We start from the raw sequence: 18865 nt of genomic DNA, 5'->3' as shown, positions 1-18865 counted from the left end.
GGATATATGTCAGAAAAGACTGTTTCAAAATGAACTGGAGAAGTTATAAAAATACAAAATTTTTAAAAATAGAAATGAACAGGAAAGTCCTCCAAGTAAGAGAAAAATATCTGTAATAAATATACCTGACAAAAGACTTGATTTCAAAATATATAAATAGCCCCCCTACAACTTAATAGTTAAAAGACAATCCAACAACAACAAAAAGAAAAACTGGGCAAAAATATTTGAACAGTAATTTCAGAAAGGAAAAATATGTAAATGGGTAATAAACACAGAAAAAGTACTTAACTATTGGTCTTCAGTACAAAGGCATTAGGATGGCTAAAATAAAAAGGACAGACAACATCTAATGTTGATAATGATATAAAACAATTATGATTCTCCAATAGTGTTGGTAGAAATATAAAGACTCCTAACTCTGGGAAACGAACTAGGGGTGGTAGAAGGGGAGGAGGGCGGGGGGTGGGGGTGAATGGGTGATGGGCACTGAGGGGGGCACTTGACGGGATGAGCACTGGGTATTATTCTGTATGTTGGCAAACTGAACACCAATAAATGAAATGGCAAAAAAAAAAATGGTACAATTTTGGAAGTTTCTTGTAAAGTTAAATGTATGCCCACACTATAATCTAGTAATTATACTTTCAGATATGAACCCAAATAAAATGAAAACATGAGAGACTTATGACAAGGATGTTCATAGAAGCTGAAGTCATATTTGTCAAAATCTAGAAACAACCCCAATGTCCATTAAGAGGGAAATGAATAAACAAATCATAGTATATTTATATAATGAAATACTATTCAGTAATAAAAAAAGAAATAAACTACTGATACACACAACAACATGGATGAACCTCAACAACATGTTAAGTAGATGACAGAAAAAAATGTCTACAGTATTAAAATTCCATTTTTTCTGGAGTAGACAATATTTACCTATACTGATAGAAATTAGACATGTTTGGCCACGGAATGGGGGTAATTAACTGTAAAGGATACTCTGGATGGAGGAGACTCTATAGTTTTACAGGGTATAAATTACATGGATATATACATTTCTCAAACCCCATCAAACTCTTCACTTCAGATTTGTGCATTTCACTGTGTGTAGATTACATGGTACTATAAAACAAAATTTTAATTATGACTTTAATTCACCATTTCAATGTGTTAAATGAAATATATTCAAGTATATATATATATACACACACACAAACATATATATATAATTTAAAGTTAGTTTTAATCTAATAATGGATCTATCAGAATTACAAATATCACACATAATAGACAAACCTTAGAATTTACCTTTTAATATCAGATAAAACCCAAGGACATCAGGTATCACTGCATCTATACAAAATAAGACAAGTGGGAAAAGCAATGAAGAGTAAAGAATGGAAAGAACAAAACATCATTATCTACAAAGGACATGATTCCTCTGTAGAAAATCAAAGGCAATTTATAAAAAACTAAGACAATACCAGCAAAGTTGCTGGAAACAAGATCATATAAAACACAGTATAAAGCAGTAAAAAACTGATCAGGAGGGAGTTTTTGTTTTTTGTTTTTGGGGTTTTTTAATTTAGCATTTGTAATAGAAAAAAACTGAACTGTACATTAAGATGAATTTAACAACAAGAAAACTGTATAAATAATGAAGAGTCTATAAATGTAGTCATATGAAAGGTTCATGAAGGGGAAGGAGAAGGTCAATAATATAATTTGGGCCGTCCACTCAAATACTTAATATATAAATTCAATGCAATCCAGTTAAAATCTGACAAGCTGATCCTAAAGGGCCATAAATAGCCATGACTTTGAAGACAACTTTGAAGACAAAGGATAACTAGTCCTATGTGGGGAGAGAAGGGGGGGATGGAGGGGAGGAAGGGGTTATGTCCTACCATACATCAAAATGTACTATAAAGCCATAAGCCATAGCAATGACACAGTGTGGTACCAGTGCAGAAGTCAAACAGATCAATGGAATAGTATAATGACTTACAAGAAGATGCAGGCACACACACACAAGTGGCACACCGATCAATGGAAACCATGATCCCATCAGGTATTCATATGTAAAAAGGCAAAATTAGGACCCTACTTCATGCCAAACACAATAAATCCCAGATAGAAATTTTAAAATGTATTTTTAAGAAAATAAACAAAGGTATAGAGCAAAACTTTAAAATCAGAAGAAACCATAGAAAATATTTATATGATATGGAGTAGGAAAGAATTCATTAAACAAGAAATATATAAAGAACGAACAATAAAGGAAAAGACGAAGTTGTCTAATTTAAAATTGAAAACTCCATACGACAAAGACACTGAGGCGGGGAAACAGACTCTCCACAGTATAGGATATGGGACATCGGTGTATTTACAATTTTTTCTTAATTTAAAACAATTCTTTGGGACACCTGAGTGGCTCAAGGAGTTGAGCCTCTGCCTTTGGGTCAGGGCATTTTCCTGGGGTTCAAGATTGAGTCCTGCATCAGGCTCCCTGCAGGGAGCCTACTTCTCCCTCTGCCTATGTCTCTGCCTCTCTCTCTGTGTCTCTCATGAATAAATAAATAAATATTTAAAAAATAAAATAAAACAATTTTTGAAAAAATAAAACCAGAGGTTGATGTGAATCCAATGTGGTAAAATTTTAACATCTGCAATAAGTGGATGCCCCATTATGCCTGTGAAATCTCTATTGATGGGACTGAGATGCATGGTTCCCCACTCTCCCTCCACGTCCTGACTGATCCTGGAGCTTCCCTGGGTGGCTCCAAGGCACGACATGCCCCTGGGATCAAACTACCTTTTCACCGGCAGTTGTGTCCTGATCTGTTATCCTTACTCTACCTCAACTTTTCTATTAATATACTCTATTTTAAGACAGTGGAAGGTGGGTCTCCCCTGAGCCAGTGGACAAGGAAGCAGCAGCTGAGAGACGCCATGTAAGCATCCCCACCCTCAACTTCCAGAAGGTATCGGGAGCTGTCAAACAGATGGTGGGAGATGAATGCACCACACTTAATCCCTCTCTTTGTCATGGGAGGAAATGTGACATAGCTTTAGCTATTAAGAAAAATTAAAAATGCTGAACATAACACCCAAAGGAAAGGAATAAAAACTGCATTCAGTATGGAGAAAGGATACATTCTCAGATGGGATTATCAGGAAATAGGAGAGTTGTCTGAAATCACAAGGACATAGTGTCAGTTTTTAATCTTTTTTTTTATTCTGGTAAAATTTATAGCATAAAATTGACCATTTTTTCCATTTGTAAGTGTACAGTTCAGTGGCATTAAGTACATTCACAATGTTATGCAACCATCACCACCATCTGTCTCCAAACTTTTCATCTTCTTAGATCCAAACTCATTAAGCCCAAACTCCCTATTGCCCCTTTCTCCAGCCCCTGGAAACCACCATCCCACTCCTCTATGAATCTGACTGTTTCAGTTACCCCATAAAAGTGGAATTTTACAGTGTCATTTTTAAGGAATTCCATACTCTGTATTATTGATTAGACATTTTTAAAAAGCACAACTGATGTGCATTCTTCTCTCTTTTGAATTTGACTTTTGCTTTGTGAAGGTGGGTTGATTTGTGCCTGATGAATGCTATATAGACAATGCCATATTGTGTATGCTCAGTACCTAATTTCATAGGGACTTTACTGAAAAAGAACTTTCTTTTTTTTTCTTTTTTTCTTTCTATCTTTCTTTCTTTCTTTTTTTTTTTTTTAAAGAAAAGAACTTTCCACTGCTATGTTGTAGCAGTTGCTGTGCTTCCTGCTCACACAAGACCAGAGCCTCCGAGGCACAGGTTATCACTCCCATGTACAGAGTTAAAATATGCATGGTTTGTATTAAAGCCCTGTGTCATAAAGAGCAACCATATTATTTAATGGTAGTCCTTGAAAAATCCATGAGGGGAAATCAAATTTTTTGCAAATCAAAGAGAAAAGCACTCCCTAAGCAAATTCTCGAGTCTAGGAGCACTCCCTAAGCAAATTCTCAAGTCTAGGAGAAACAATTTCTCATAACAAAAGTTCTAGAAACCAAAAGTACTAGAATAATAAATACGGGACAAATCACAGCTCCCTATAGCATTAGCCAAATTCAGTCTTTTGAGCACAACCTGAATTATGGACAACATGTGACATATTCTTCTAAAAAGTTTTCAGGAAGGTAATTTTCAGAAGGCGCTCCTGGTAATGTCTTATATTATAGCCCCTACTTGCTTTACAAACCCGCTAAGGGTAATAGATGGGAAGAAAGATGGAAGAAAGAGGAAAGATGACACAGAATGAAGCAGGTATGTGTGCATGGTGGGAGAAACTCTAGGCAGAGACTGGAAATCCAATCCAATCCAATCCACATCTTCCCTGTGCACTTGGCCAAGCCTTTCACCTTGCAGGGTCACCACCCTCTCACTTATAAAGCAGGGAAGGGTGCTCCTTAAGAATCTAGAGACAGGGAGGCCTTCCTATCTAAAAGAAAAACTCATCCTTTTTGCACCAACACATTGCCTAGGATTCTCTAATAAGTGGTGACTTTTGATGTTTTACCACACTAATGATGATTTGAAAATCGTACTCCATGTACAAAAGGTTTTGTCCTCTGGCTTTGGTTTTACATCTCTCTCCTTCTTCCCCTCCATTTGATATGTTTCTCTGCATTTATAAATGTTCCCAAGTGTTGCCCAGGCTTCAGCCTCAGTCCTGGTGGCATGAAGCCTACACTCCATACAAGGGTGGCTAGTCCTGCCAATGTGCCCAGACCATCCCACCTTGCATATGAGGATGCAGAGTCTGGAAAAGGCAAAATAGCCATCACAGGCAGACCCAGAACTCAGAGCCCTTGCAGACAACTCAGGTGCTTTCCAGCTGGAGCCTGGAAGCCTCTACTAACTGATGTCCACAAAATCTGCCAGCTAACAGTTCTTCCTTTTGCAAGGAGAGTACTCAGGACATGGTCCTGGGACTCCTAGATCCAGGATGAAGATACCTCTCACACCCAGAACTATGGGGCTGCTCAGCCTCCCCAGAGGATCCCATACAGGAATGCAAGGCCACTGGGCTGCAACTAGCTGGTCTTAGCTAGAATTCTGTTTTCTTTTTTTTTAAGATTTTATTTTTTTATTTATTAGAGACAGAGAGAGAGAGAGAGAGAGAGAGAGAGAGAGAGACAGAAACACAGGCAGAGGGAGAAGCAGGCTCTATGCAGGGAGCCTGATGTGGGACTCGATCCTGGGTCTCCAGGATCACACCCTGGGCTGAAGGCAGGCGCTAAACTGCTGAGCCACCAGGGCTGCCCTAGAATTCTGTTTTCTAAACCACAGCTCATCACACAGGTTGGACCAGGAAAGAAGAAAGCAATCTGTCGGCTCCTGAGGGACTCACCCAGGTGAGGCACACAGCAGCTCAGTAGGGTTGGGGGACTAGGGATAACACTCTTCCCAAGGCTCCCTGGGCAAAACAAGGCTGCTTCTGGGTGGATTGTCACCTCCCCACAAGAGGAAGACTTCCTGGCATCACTCATGTCCTTCCTGCCACGTACCTCACTATTCAAGCACCCACACCTTCCCCATCCTTAGCCACCTCCCCTGTACCTGGAAGCCTAGAGCTGTCAGGCCTAGATGTTGCAGGTGTACTACCAGAGTCATAAATCCATCTCTATGCACTCCCAGACCTTGTCCATTGCCACAGTGTTTCTCCTTTTCCTTCAATGTGTTCTGCAACCCTGGCATTATACAAGGGATGAAGACTATAAAATAAACACCATGGGCCAGTTATCCCGCTTATAAAAGAAAATTTTACTGAAACTCTTAAAGACCACCAGATTACATTGTGCCCACTGCCTGCCCCAGAGGTGGTGATTTGTAGATATTTGTCATTCCCATACACATATTTATCCTTTTCTTTGCTATGCATGTATCCTTAAAACATAGAATGCTGTTTTACATGTTTTTAAATAAAGAGTCGATATTTAACTGTATGCATTTTACTGGAATTTTCTCACCTCGCTGAGATTATATAAATGAAATTGGTCCACATTGATACATATAACTATAGCCCACTCGTTTTCACCCCTGTATAGTATTTTATTATGTATGTGTGTTACTTATTCATAAAAGAAATACCCCAACCAGAAAGCAAGGAGTAGTTCACCTTTACATATAAAGGGTCCTCAAATTAAAACAGATAAGGGCACCTGGGTGGCTCAGGCCATTAAATGTCTGCCTTCAGCTCAGGTCATGATGTTGGAATCCTGGGGTGGAGCCTCATGTCAGGCTCCCTGCTCAGCAGGGAGGGTCTGCTTCTCCCTCTCCCTCTGCCTCTGTATGCTCTCTCTCTTTCTCTCGCTCTCTCACTCTCTTGCTCTCTCACTCTCACATGCTAGCTCAAATAAAATAAATAAATAAATCTTTAAAACAAATAAATAAAATGGAACAGATAGTAGTCATCAATCCCTGATTTGTTTTCCCTACTCTTTCACATTGATTTGATATCCATAACTAGTTTAAATGCTAAGTGAATTCAATAATGTCCATTTCTAGAGTGATTACCTACAAATAATCCCATGTTTTAAATAACAGAAAGAGGTATTTGTATTACAACACAGAGACGCTGGACTAATGGCCAGGTCACAACTACCTAGTCCTATAGATTTAATGGTGTGACTCAAAACATACAAGTTTGAGAGAGAAGCTCAGTGAGGAGGATTACACATCCAGCTAAAGGATGCATCAGAACTCAGATATTCTGCAAAAGGAACTCTACATGAATGGAGCAAATCCATCTGTCAATAAATGCAATAACCCAGTCTGGCACCTTATGTTCATCTTTCCATCATCAAATGGGAAAGAAACAGTCAACTCTAGATATCTGCATGGTGCCAGGGAGAACGTAGGTTGGCAAGTGAAGAAAAAGAGGCACTGGGAGAAATGGGGAAAATGGCAGCCACAGGAGAAGCCAACACTTTGAAGCAACGGTTGGTCCATCTGTCTTTAAGAGTTGCTTCAAGAAGGAACCAGCTGTCTGATACTGGGGGGTGGGGGGGGAGTAGAATAAGAACTTGCATTTAAAATAAAATCATATTAGAAAGCAGACAGGTCTGTTCTGTTTTGCTTGTCTCCAAATCACGACCAAAGTCTTCATCCTGTTTTATTGGCTTCTGGAGGCTGAGCACTGGGTATTTTAGATCATTTTGCAAACTTTAGCTTAGGGGAATAAATTGCCAAAAAACTTGAGAAATCTGTATTATTTGTATTCCATAAGACACATGTCTGGAAATATACACACAACTTTGGATGGACTCAACTTCCATATTTAGCGCCTGGAGGAAGAAAGAGAAAGAAAAGGGTTGCTTTGTGTTTGTATTTTTTTTTTTGAAAACTCAGACACACCTTTCCTTCACAAAAATTATTTCCTTAACAACTACCCTCATCTGGAACATTAAGCCCACAGAAACTACCTGAGGATTTTGAAGGCTCACCACATGCAAACTATAAAGTGGGGGTCTTGCCAGTGTTGTTTAATGAGTAAAATCACCGTGAGGGGATTGCTCATTGTACCAAGGTAGTAACAGTCATTTGACTTGACAGTCTAGGCTCCTCTGACTTCACACAAGCTCCCCACAGTTCCTGCCTTGCTCTTTCCTCTTCCTTTTGCACCATCACTTCAGATCTGATCAGAGAGAGAAGTCCTCAGAGGCTCGTTCATTTGTATACCAACATATTTTAGATCACCTTATTCAAGAGAGATCCAGAAAATGGTGAAACAGCCCATATACATAATCCCAGGCCATCCATACCCAGTAGCATGAGAAGGCGCTTTTTGAAGCTTTTGAAAGAAGGGAGCCTAGAATAATCCTGTGTCTTTAGCTGGACACAGGAGGCTTCGCTTCCCTGTGGGTTTGCTCTGGACAGGCTACATCAGGCTTGGGTACTTGGCTTCGTGTTTTCCGAAAACAAAAATTATCCAGGAAAATTGCAGGAATGTACTCTCATATTATACTCCTTCCCTAGGTTTTGTCTCAATAGTTCAAGATGCTAAAAATATAAACTATGATTCAGCTTTTAAAACTTCCGTGGTCCTGTCATAATAGTGGGCCAGACATGAGGGGGCACGAGAGAAAATCCAATTAATCCTACCCCCATGAGCAAACAACCTTATCAGACATTTTACTTCAGCCCCAGCAGAAGTTTTGCATGAAAGATCCCACCTGTCAGTTTTTCGTTTATTTCAGCACAAAACCTCTGAGGCAGCATTTTTATTTTAATTCAGAGGTAAGTTTTATTAAAAATGCCTGTTACAGCCAGCTGGTGTCAAACCATTGGTTTGCTAACTAGGCATCAATTGAAGAGCCTGCAATTTTCTGTTTCATGAAGATGAGGGCTGCAAACTCTTAATACCAACTTCTAAAGCTTGTCTGCCATGGGCCAGGTGAACCACGAGAGGTGGGGAGTTCTAGAAGAGAGAGAGGGGAAAATTTCTCTTTTTTAAATTTTTAAAAAGATTTTTATTTATTTGAACGAAACAGATGGTGAGAGGGAGCAAGGGAGAGCACAAGCAAGAGGGAGAAGCAGGTTCCTCACCGAGCAGGGACCCTGACGTGGGGCTCGATCCCAGGACCCTGAGATCAGGACCTGAGCCAAAGGCAGACATTCAATCGCCTAAGCCTCAAGTCACAAATTTCTGTCTTAAATTCACTCTTTCCCCCAACCTGGACTGGTTCCTTCTGTAAAACTGGATCATGCAAAGACACATCCCAGAATTACATTCCAGGTTTCCTGTTGCCATATTTGTTACATTAGCATAACATATGCTATCAAACACCAACAACATACGTGTCAGACCAAAAAACGCCCCAGAAAAGATTCAGGTTCTCCACACTGGGAGGGTATTTGCACAGAGCAAGAACATCAGACCCAGAGAATCTGTCAACCCGACATCAGCTTACTCAGTGGGTGGTGAGGATAGTGGGTGTGGAATGCAGCTTCCCCCCCCCCCAGAGGACAGTGTATCTCTCACCTGTCTAAATTTGGATGTCCAGGACTGCCCTTCCCCTGCCACCCTCCCTGGACAAGGGACCCTCAGAATTTTACATGTGAGGTCACCTGGTGTTGTCATTTATTGAGCTGACCCTCAGCCTTTGGAATTCCTGAAAGTGTTTTAGGTTAGAAGGGCTGGAGCTGGTATCACTGACGATCCCCAAGATGCAGCCCTGGTTCAGAGCAGGTGGATCTTAATGGAAGAGCGCTAGATCTAGAGTCGTTAATCGTCTGAGCTCTGGCTCTCCCACACAGTTTTTTTTTTAACAGCATGAGACTCGGTTTCCTCTCCTTGCAGTGGAGGTGTGAATAGTCAGCACCTCATATGCTGAAGACATTTAATGTTTTTGAGCTCTGAAAACAAGCTTCCACAAACACCTCTGCTTCCTCTCTGATAAGAAGACCCTCCAACTTCTGGTACTCTCAGGTGAAGCCTGTGGAACTCTGGGATTCACAAGCAAGGTCCCCAAACCCAAACTCATCACATTTCCCAGAACTGGCACTTTTCCTCTACCCTCCTCCTTAATCAGTGGCAGAGTCACAGTGCAAGGCTGGAAAGTGGGAGTCATCCTGGAATCCTCTTTCTTACCCTTGCCACTCCCAGGAATCCATCAGAGAGCCTGCTAATTCTCCTTCCCTGGCATCTACCGACTGTGTCCACACTTGCCTCTCCCCACGCTACGTAAGGCTTATGTCCTGAAGGGGCTCCCTGCCTGCACCCTTGCTTCCCTACCCTGCACACAGCTGTCGAGTGCCCTAAGTCCGAGGATGTGACCCCCCACACCCCCTCTGAAATCAGTAGTAGCTCTTCATAGCATTCAGGAGAAAATTCAAGTTCCTTGGCTTGGCACACAGACTTCTCTTTTGGGACTGGCCCCTGGCCCCTGCATGCCTCCCGTTTGACCCACCCTATATCCACTCACACCAAGCTCACTATGGGCCCCATGTCATGGTCCATACTGTTCCCTGCACCAAGCCAACCCTTTCCCACCTGTCTGTCTGGTTACCACTTACCTACAAGGATGTGAGCTCCCCAAGGGGCAGGAGGTGGAGTGGGGGTTTTGTTGGGGGGTGTTGTTTATTGTTCTATTTCCTGAACCTAGCACAGTGTGTGGTACATTTGAGAGCAGAAACCTAATGAACACTCGAAAGAATGCATGAATGGTTATTTAAGACTCAGAGGAAGCATCCTTTTCTCATGGGAGCATTTCTTGGTTTCTCTTCTTAATCTCAACAACTAAATGTGTAATCTTTCATATGTGTGTCTCTTTCTGCCACATCATCCTGCAGGCACCTGTCTTGTAACATCTGCTGCTCACTCCTGATTGCTCAGTTTCCCATGTGTGTTCAGCACTATGTCACAGGCCTTGTGAGAGAAGAACTGCCTTATGTTTGCTCTTGTGTTCTCTGTCTCTCACTCTCCCTCTCTCCACCTTCTCTCCCTCCTACCCCGTTCTCTCTTCTCCTGTATACCTGATACAAACAACCAGGTACTGGGCCTGCACCCTGTGTGTTAGCATCGCAATAGGCTCATCATTAGGCTCAGTGACAAATCATAATGGTCTGCCTGTATGTTTTAGCCCACTCCACATTCACACCTAGATAACGAATCATTTTTCCTGGCTAATCCACAGGCCTGATCTTCCCAAGGACATGTTCAAATACATGCCATCCATTCAGCAACATGGTACAACTCATGGCAGACAGTGACTGTGCCTCTTTCACTCAAAAACGTAATACCACTTCATTGTGTAGACAACAAATATCGCACAGCTTACAATGCACAGGTACTATACTGAGATAGGACATGATGGACTCCATTTCCTATTCAGTGTGTTTATTTATTCGAGCAATGTCTGAAGGCTTTGTGTGAAGAGAGAGACACTCACTTTTGAGGGCAACAGGAAACAGCTGCTCCAAGGTATATATAGACCAGGAAAATCAAACACATTCTCTCTGTAAGATCCAAATCCAGTTCTAGTTGAGTCCACCCCTCTGTTTCATGAAATGATAGGATGGGACTGGGGGAATTCTGGAGATGACTCAGTTTGAGAAGATGGGGCCGTCACCTTGTGCTTTTTATCTGGTCCTTTCTCAGGGCTTGGGGAGTATTTAGACATCATCTCTTTCCCAGCTGTAGGGACCCTGATTTATGAGCTCTGCAAATAAGTCAGCCTGAGTTGGGGAGAATAGTACGCTCACCCAAAAGGCAAAAATTAAAAATCTGTCCAGCTAAATTGTATTGTAGAATCTGAGAGAAAAGTCCCCTGTGTCCATTATGGCCTGAGACTGCAGCGGGAAGGAGAAGAAGGAGCCACGGGCGTGGGTGCAGGCATTCGGTCTCCATTGACAGAGTGTGTAACCTGAGTCCCAGCTTGCTCATCATCTCAACAGGGTGAAAATAACACCTCCTTCACAGGGCGCTTATGAGGATTAAGAATTTGTGAGGAGATGAGGTAAAATACCCGATACAAGATGAAGGGGTGATTATTATTATCACGGCTTTCCTTCAAAATTTCTGCTTCGTTGGAGGCCTCTTATGATCAGAAAAATTTCAGACTCAAGATTTTTAACTGACTGGTTAAGACACAAAGTGGATACCAGTTATGTATACATGGTGAGGGGCAGGTGCGTTATGGCCCGGGAATAGGACTCTGGCTAAGAGCGTGTTATAGGTTAAAGTACATCCCCCTTAGAAAAGATATAGTAGAGTATCCCCAGTATATCAGAACATGACCTTACCAGGAGGTGGGGTCTTTAAAGACATACTTAATTTAAATGACGTCATGAGGGTAGGCCTAATCCAATCTTACTGAAGTCCTTCTAAGAAGAGGAGATTAGGACACAGACACACACACAGAGGGAAGACTGGTGGAAACACAGGGAAAAGGTGGCCATCTACACAGCAAGGAGAGAGGCCTCTGTCGGAACCAGCTCTGCCAACAGCATAACCTCAGACTTCTGGCTGCCAGAAGTGAGAGACAACAGATTTTCATTGTTGAAGCCCCCCAGTCTGTAACAGCCCCAGGAAACTGCTGCAGAGGACAAATGGATGCCCCTGCCAGAGAAATGGCCCTTGGCCACTGTGGTGTTTTATAGAAAATATATCTCTCCCTCGTCTCCCCTACCTATGACATCATGTAGCCATCTCTATACTCCCAAACAAACAATTACCTAATCTTCAACTTGCAATAAAATTGAGAGGGAAAAATGTTTAAGTGTTCAAAGGTTTCATTTGAAAAACTGCTCTGAAACTAAGTCATAGAACTGAATTGGATCTTCCCGTTATTCTCATCCCAGGCACCTTCCCTCCCTGATGCTGCTGCTGCTGTGAGGACACAGCATTACTTGTCTACTAGACTCCCCTGAGTTTAGGCCTCTAGTCCCTAATTGCCTCCTTGATTTCCACGTGGACATCCCTAATGCACCTCAAATCAACATGTCCAAAACCAGAATTTTGGTTCAACAACTCACACCTCCCCATCCCTGGCCCATTGTTCAGACAAACACCACCATCTAACCAGCTATGCAAGGCAACAATGTAAGGTATTTTTTATCACCTCTCCTCACTCCGACACCCTTGGTGAATGCCTGAAACCACAGATAGTACTGAACCCTATACATACTTACATATGATAAAGTTCTTTTATAAATTAGCTGCAGTAAGAGATAAACAGCAATACTAATAAAATATAACGATTATAGCAATATACTGTAATAAAAGTTTTGTGAATGTGGTCTCTCTCTCAAAATACTCTGTTGCTCTGTACTCACCCTCCTTGTGATGACATAGATGATAAAATGCCTACATGATGAGATGAAGTGAGGTGAGTGACAGAGACACAGTAACGTAGTGTTAGACTACTATTGACCTTCTGAGGATAGGTCAGGAGGACTATCCTCTGCTTTTAGTTGACTACAGGTAACTGAAACCATGGAAAGCTAAATCATGAATAAGCCAGGGGAGTGACTACTGTGCAATCCCTGGAACCATCAACTTCTCCACCACTACTGTCTCCTGAATCTGTGCGCTTCTCTCCATCCCAACTGACTTTACCCTCTCCCCATCTGCTCCCTGACTCACCATAACAGCCCCCCACAGGTCTTCCCAGGATCTCCGACCTCTCCAGTCCATTCTCCTCATAGCAGCCCATGTGGCCTTTGAAAAGCATAGATCTGGTCATGTCGTTGTCTGCAGAAAATCTATGAGAATGCTCAGGCACTGCTGGCAGGGGTGCAAATCAGAACAGCCACATTGGAGAACTGCTCAGTGTGATCCATTAAAGTTAAACTTATGTATATCTTAAGTCCCAGAAATTCCACTTTTAGGAAAACACCCAACAGAAAGGGGAAATAGAATCACCAAGTCATTTACAATAGTACTATTCTAAACAGCAAAACACAGGAAACTACCCAAATGTCATCAACAGCAGAAATGATAAATAAATTATGTTATATTCACACAGAAAACTACTGCTACAAGCAGCAAATGGAGTTTCATGTTGTTGAGTGAAAGAAGCCGAACAAAAAATACAATCATGTGACACCATTTATGGAAAGTTCAGAAATAGTAAAAATTGATCTATGGTCTTGCAAGTTAAAAAGGAGGTTATTGTGAGAGCATGCTAGTGACCGGAATGGGATCCAGAGGAGCTTCTGGAGTGTTAATAATGCTCTGTTTATTGAGCTGGGTGCTGGTCACATGATGTGTTCAGGGTGAAAAGTCATAAACTGACTCACTTGGGCATTGTTCTGTATGCACATGCTTGGATTAAATATTCGTGTCCCTTCCAAATTCATATGTTAAAACTCTACTTCCCAATGTGATGGTATTAGGAGGTAGGGGGGCCTTTGAAAGGTAATTAAGAGCAGAGGGCATAGCCTCATGATTGGAAATAGTGCCCTTGTAAGAGTCAGGAGGGCAATTGCTGAGGGTAGATGAGGACATGACAAGAAGTCATCTACAAAGAGGAAAAGGACTCTCACCAGAACTCGACCACATCTGCACCCTGATCTCATGCTGCCCTCCTCAAGAGCTGTGAGGAATAAATTCCTGTTGTTATAAGACACCTAGTCTGTGGTATTTTGTTATAGCAGCCCAAAATGGACTAAGAAAGCATGTTATAATATAGTTTCAAAAAAAAAGTAAAAAATAAACAACATAGACAACTTTTCATCCCTTTTTATATAAAGACCAAAATCCTAACTTACTTCAAAAACCTTCTTGGTTTGGGTCCTGCCTACAGTTTGAACCCAGGACACCTACTCCTCTCTCCCCATCTCTGGACTCCAGCTATCCTGGCCTCACTGATCTCTCTGTCCCTCAAACCCACCAGCTCCCTCTGGTCTTGGGGTTTCTGTATAGGCTGCTTGCTCAGCCCCTCCCCTCACCTACAATTTTCTACTTATCCTTCAAATCTCAACTCAAACTTAACTTCCTTGGAGAGATCTGCCCCTAGCCGCTAGCCCCCAGACTGATCAGGTGCACATGTTACACTCTTGTACATTCCTTTGTGGCACTTGTCATAGTTTATACCTACATTTTTGTGTCTTTGATCAACATCTGTCTCCCCCCACTAGATTCAAGTTCCATGCAGTCAGGGTGTGTATCTGTCTGTTCACCTCTGTACCTGCAGACCTGCAGCACCAAGCCCAGCACCCACCTTGCAGTATATGCTCAATAAATATTTATGGCCTGAAAGAGTGAGCCATCCTAAGACAGCAGTGTCATTTCTTTGAATCAAACATCTCAAAAGACTAGCCCTTCCAACTTCTAACACTTCCTTCCTAATGTCTAATTCCTTTCTCCTGCAATTTGAGTTCATTTATCTTCACCTTGCCCTCAGCAAATATGAATTGAGATACTTACCACTAAATCTCCATTCTCCATACGTGCTTTTTACATCTTTGAAGTTAGCTGTTAAGTCACTTTTGATTTTCATCTGTTAAGTCAAAATAAGCTGATCCATGCAGATTATTCCTTCCTATTCTCTAACAGTGCCTTTGCTTGAATGTAAACTCAGCCATGCAAAGTTACACGGAGGAAAAAATGGATCTGAACATATATGTTTCACCAGTGACAGGGGACATTTACATCACATAAACTCATAGAGCATATCTAAAATAGTATTAATAGCTATCATCCATTGAATACCAAATGATGAAGATCAAACTCAGAGCACTCAAGTAGTACATGGAAAGTAAGCCAGCTACTAAGATTCAGAGGTAGGACTAGAAAACAAGCAGACTAGTTGAGCATCTTAACCTTTACTCAGTTAGAATACAGTAATGCTTATTATTTTCTCTCTGCCAATAAATGAGCTATACAAATACAACACTTTAGATCACTGTATCTTGATTTTTCTTTGAACAGTAATGGCGATAAGGTATAGTCCCAGAGAAAATCAAATTTAGTCATTAAATTTATGATTCACCAAGTAGAACATGACCTTATCCCCTTCATGCCCAGAGCCATAACATAGCTTGTCTATAACCTAGATCGGGAAAACTGTAAATGGAAAAGACATCTGGGACCACCCAATTGATCTTCCTGGCTGTACAACTTTGGGCTCTGCCATTAGACCTGTTTTAGCTATTCTTCAGTATAGCAGGTGTTATAGATCTCTTTTTTAATTTTATTTTTATTCCAACATAGTTAACATACAGTGGCATATTAGTTTCAGGTGTACAATATAGTGATTTACCTATTCCATACATTACTCAGTGCTCATCAAGGTGAGTATTACTGACCTTTGATGAGAAAAGGCATTGTCATACTAAACTGAATGCCTCCCTTCTCGTTTTTAATTCTTCACCTGTGGGGAAAACTGCCTTGTGACTGTAGGAATTTGATCATGTAACCCCCAATCTGCTCTCCCACCAGAGTAGCACTTGTGCTGGATATAAAATTAGCACCTGTCGCATGGCTCCCAATGACACTATTCTCCATATAGATGGAACCAACTCCCTAAGCTGTGGGCACCCTATACACACCACCAAATTCCCTAAGGCTTAACATTTCACCATTAACAATGGAGGGAACAAAGATAGGTAGGAGAGATAAAAGACATCCACACACCAGTTCCTATGGTCTGCCATCAGGCAAAAAAGAATCACAGAGTCATGACTCACCACAGTTACCTGTGTACCTCTGTCTGGCTTCAGAACCACAAGCCCTCTAGACACTCATTGACACATAATTCTGGATTCTGGAATGCTAAAACTAGTGCAGATGTTCAGACTCAAAGCTTTAAAACCCAGACAGCAGCTGCTATAGATCAGCAACACTCATACCATTTCTGCAAAAGGCATGGTTGTTTTTCATGATTGCTAGGACAGTTAGGTGTCACAACTACTGCTACATACAGTTAGAAGCCCAAGACACTAAAAGATTTATCAGATGAGAGAAGGTCCTTCAGGGTATCCTACCACACACCAGGGCTCTCAGGCCAGCTGGGAACCAGTGACCCTGCTATTTACATACCTTCCTATGTTGTTTGCTCTATTATTTTCCCTATTTGGTTCTATTTATTTGTGGTCCCACTTCCAAAGCCAAACCATATTGGAGAATCACGAACTGTCTAAATTCTCCATCATAGACCTTAAGAGGAAGGCAAAAGGAAGAAGAATAGCACTTACTATTGCCGAAGAAGAGAGAAAAAATGAGCATGGGGTCTTCACCTTTGTGATTGGAGTGAAAACAGTTTAGTTACATCAAAACAATATGTTCAAATAACAACCAAGCCAGATGAGCTCAAGGAAAATTAATGAATCATCTCCACTATTCTGCTCATTGACAAATGAGAAAACAATGAGGTCGAGACCATGAAATTGCCCAAGACCCCTTAAGTGGTCAATTCTGTTCACAATATCAAAGCTGCAACCTTGGTAGGTAGCTGGCCATCACCAATGTAGGCAGACATTCAGCCAGTGTCCAGGCCTCAGAAAAGGTGTCTCAGAGTGCCTGACAATCAATGGCAGGTGGCCTTCAGTTACCAAGGCCCACAGCTCACTGGTGGCTTGCTTCCCCACAGACTTAGCTGCAGTGACTTCTCTCCCTACCACTAATAGCATCCAGACCACCTCCTTCAAATATTATAGCTATATGGGTTTGTCACAGCATTAATGAAAATTCAGCTTGCCACCACACAGGAAAGATTGATTTCTCTGTCAGTGTTAATACCCAGGTTTGAGGTCAAAGTGAGGCTAGAGAGAGCCGGTCTCCTGTGGTCACATCAGATGATGCTCTGAATGAGCCGTGGGAGGGCTGCATCCTAGATTCTGACAGAAACTGTTTTAGCGCCTTTATTAATATGTCATCGAAAACCAAATCCTTAGTGGCATCTGGCTAGCTCAGTTGGTGGAACATGATATTCTTGATATCAGGGCTGTAAGTTTGAGCCCCACACTAGGTATAGGGTTTAGTTAAAAACAAAAGAAAATAAAACTTTTTTGAAATTGAAAAAAAATACATAAAACTATATCCTTAACAATTCAGATGGTTACTAAAGGGATGAACTGTGGTGTTTATTTGTTTTAATTGGATGGCTATGGAAAAAAAAGTTTTTCAATGGGAGAGAAAAACCAAGAGAGCTATTTACTAAGTGAGTTATTCACTAAGTTTTTGGCCAGGCCATGGAAAATGATACTCAAAGCTTCACTGTTTAAGATTACTTAAGATGCCCTTTTCCAGTTGTAGAAATTGGAATTTTGGCATTTCTATTACTTTTTCCCACAGAACCCTCCCGTGACATTCAATTCTAAGAGCCCATCATATTCCATGGAGAGAGAACCTCTCCCTTTCCCAGTCTGGTTCTGCAAGAAAGATCTGATTGTGAGATTGAACCAATTTTTCTTGATAGCTTGAAATTTATTATTTGAATTTTCCTTAATGAGTCTCTTAACATGCTTTAGTAAAACTTGTCCTTATAATCCTAAACACTTCCAATTCTGTTCCTTACATGAGCACTCCATGAAATGCCATGACTCTCTATTTCCTTTAGTTTTCAAATCACTAATGGACCGTTGCATAATACCTGATCTGTGGGGCTGGCAGAGGGACCAGGGTTGGGCACTAGGCAAGGGACCCCACAGGGAGGTGCTGAGACACCAGCCTTGTATGGCTCATCAGGCAAAATTCAGCTTTGCTTCTCATCTGTAGCCCTATTATAAATTGCTTACCTCTTCTTGGGCTTAAAATCATAATCAGTGGGGCTCCTGGGTGGCTCAGTTGGTTGAGAGACTGACTCTTGGTTTTGGCTCAAGTCATGATCTCAGGATCTTGAGATCAAGCCCTGCCTGCATCAGGCTCTGTGCTCAGCATGGAGTCTGCTAAAGACTCTCTCTCCCTCTCCCTCTACCCCTCCCAGCTCTGTCTCTCTGTCTCTCTTTCTGTCTCTTTCTCTCTCTCTCCAGAATAAATAAATCTTTATAAATAAAAATCATAACTAGTGTGTGTCAATTACACTGCAATTTTTTTTAAATGGTTAAGTGATTTTTAAAAATCATAATCAGTAGCCATAGCTGATCATCTTTCCCCTCTCTCTCTCAGGTCCTGATAAGAAAGGACGCCCATCTTCCCTGGTGACTTGATATCACATGATGAACTTTTGCTCCTTATCTAAGGAGTCCCTTAAGGGGCCCCTTAAAATGGCAATTTATGGCAGGAGATCTGGTCAGGATCTGGAGCAGAGAGGGTACCTGTGGGATTGGGCTCTAGGTGTGAAGTCCCTTCCATGGCCACACCTGAAGGATGTCAGGACCCCTCTCCCAATCTTCTTCCATAACCATCCCTATGCAA

At 41.5% G+C, this 18865-nt stretch overlaps 1 protein-coding gene across 7 annotated transcripts in view; it reads right to left on the bottom strand.

Annotated features, from left to right (window-relative positions):
- Nucleotides 1-18865, bottom strand: part of DISC1 (DISC1 scaffold protein) — a 346483-nt gene that overhangs the window by 130172 nt on the left and 197446 nt on the right. For 3 of the 7 annotated variants that reach the window (XR_008662319.1, XM_055308944.1, XM_055308946.1), the window contains one exon: nt 1315-1359. The exons of the other annotated variants lie outside the window; for them this stretch is intronic. Coding sequence is in view for 2 of the 3 variants with exons in the window: in XM_055308944.1 (XP_055164919.1) it covers nt 1315-1359 (45 nt within the window). In the remaining variant the exon portion in view is untranslated. The remainder of the gene's footprint in view (nt 1-1314; nt 1360-18865) is intronic. 7 annotated transcript variants of the gene reach the window in all.

This window comes from Nyctereutes procyonoides, unplaced genomic scaffold (assembly GCF_905146905.1).
Source record: "Nyctereutes procyonoides isolate TBG_1078 unplaced genomic scaffold, NYPRO_anot_genome, whole genome shotgun sequence".
NCBI lineage: Eukaryota > Metazoa > Chordata > Mammalia > Carnivora > Canidae > Nyctereutes > Nyctereutes procyonoides.
Note: the sequence above shows the minus strand (reverse complement) of the source record. Positions and strands in the feature narration are given on the sequence as shown.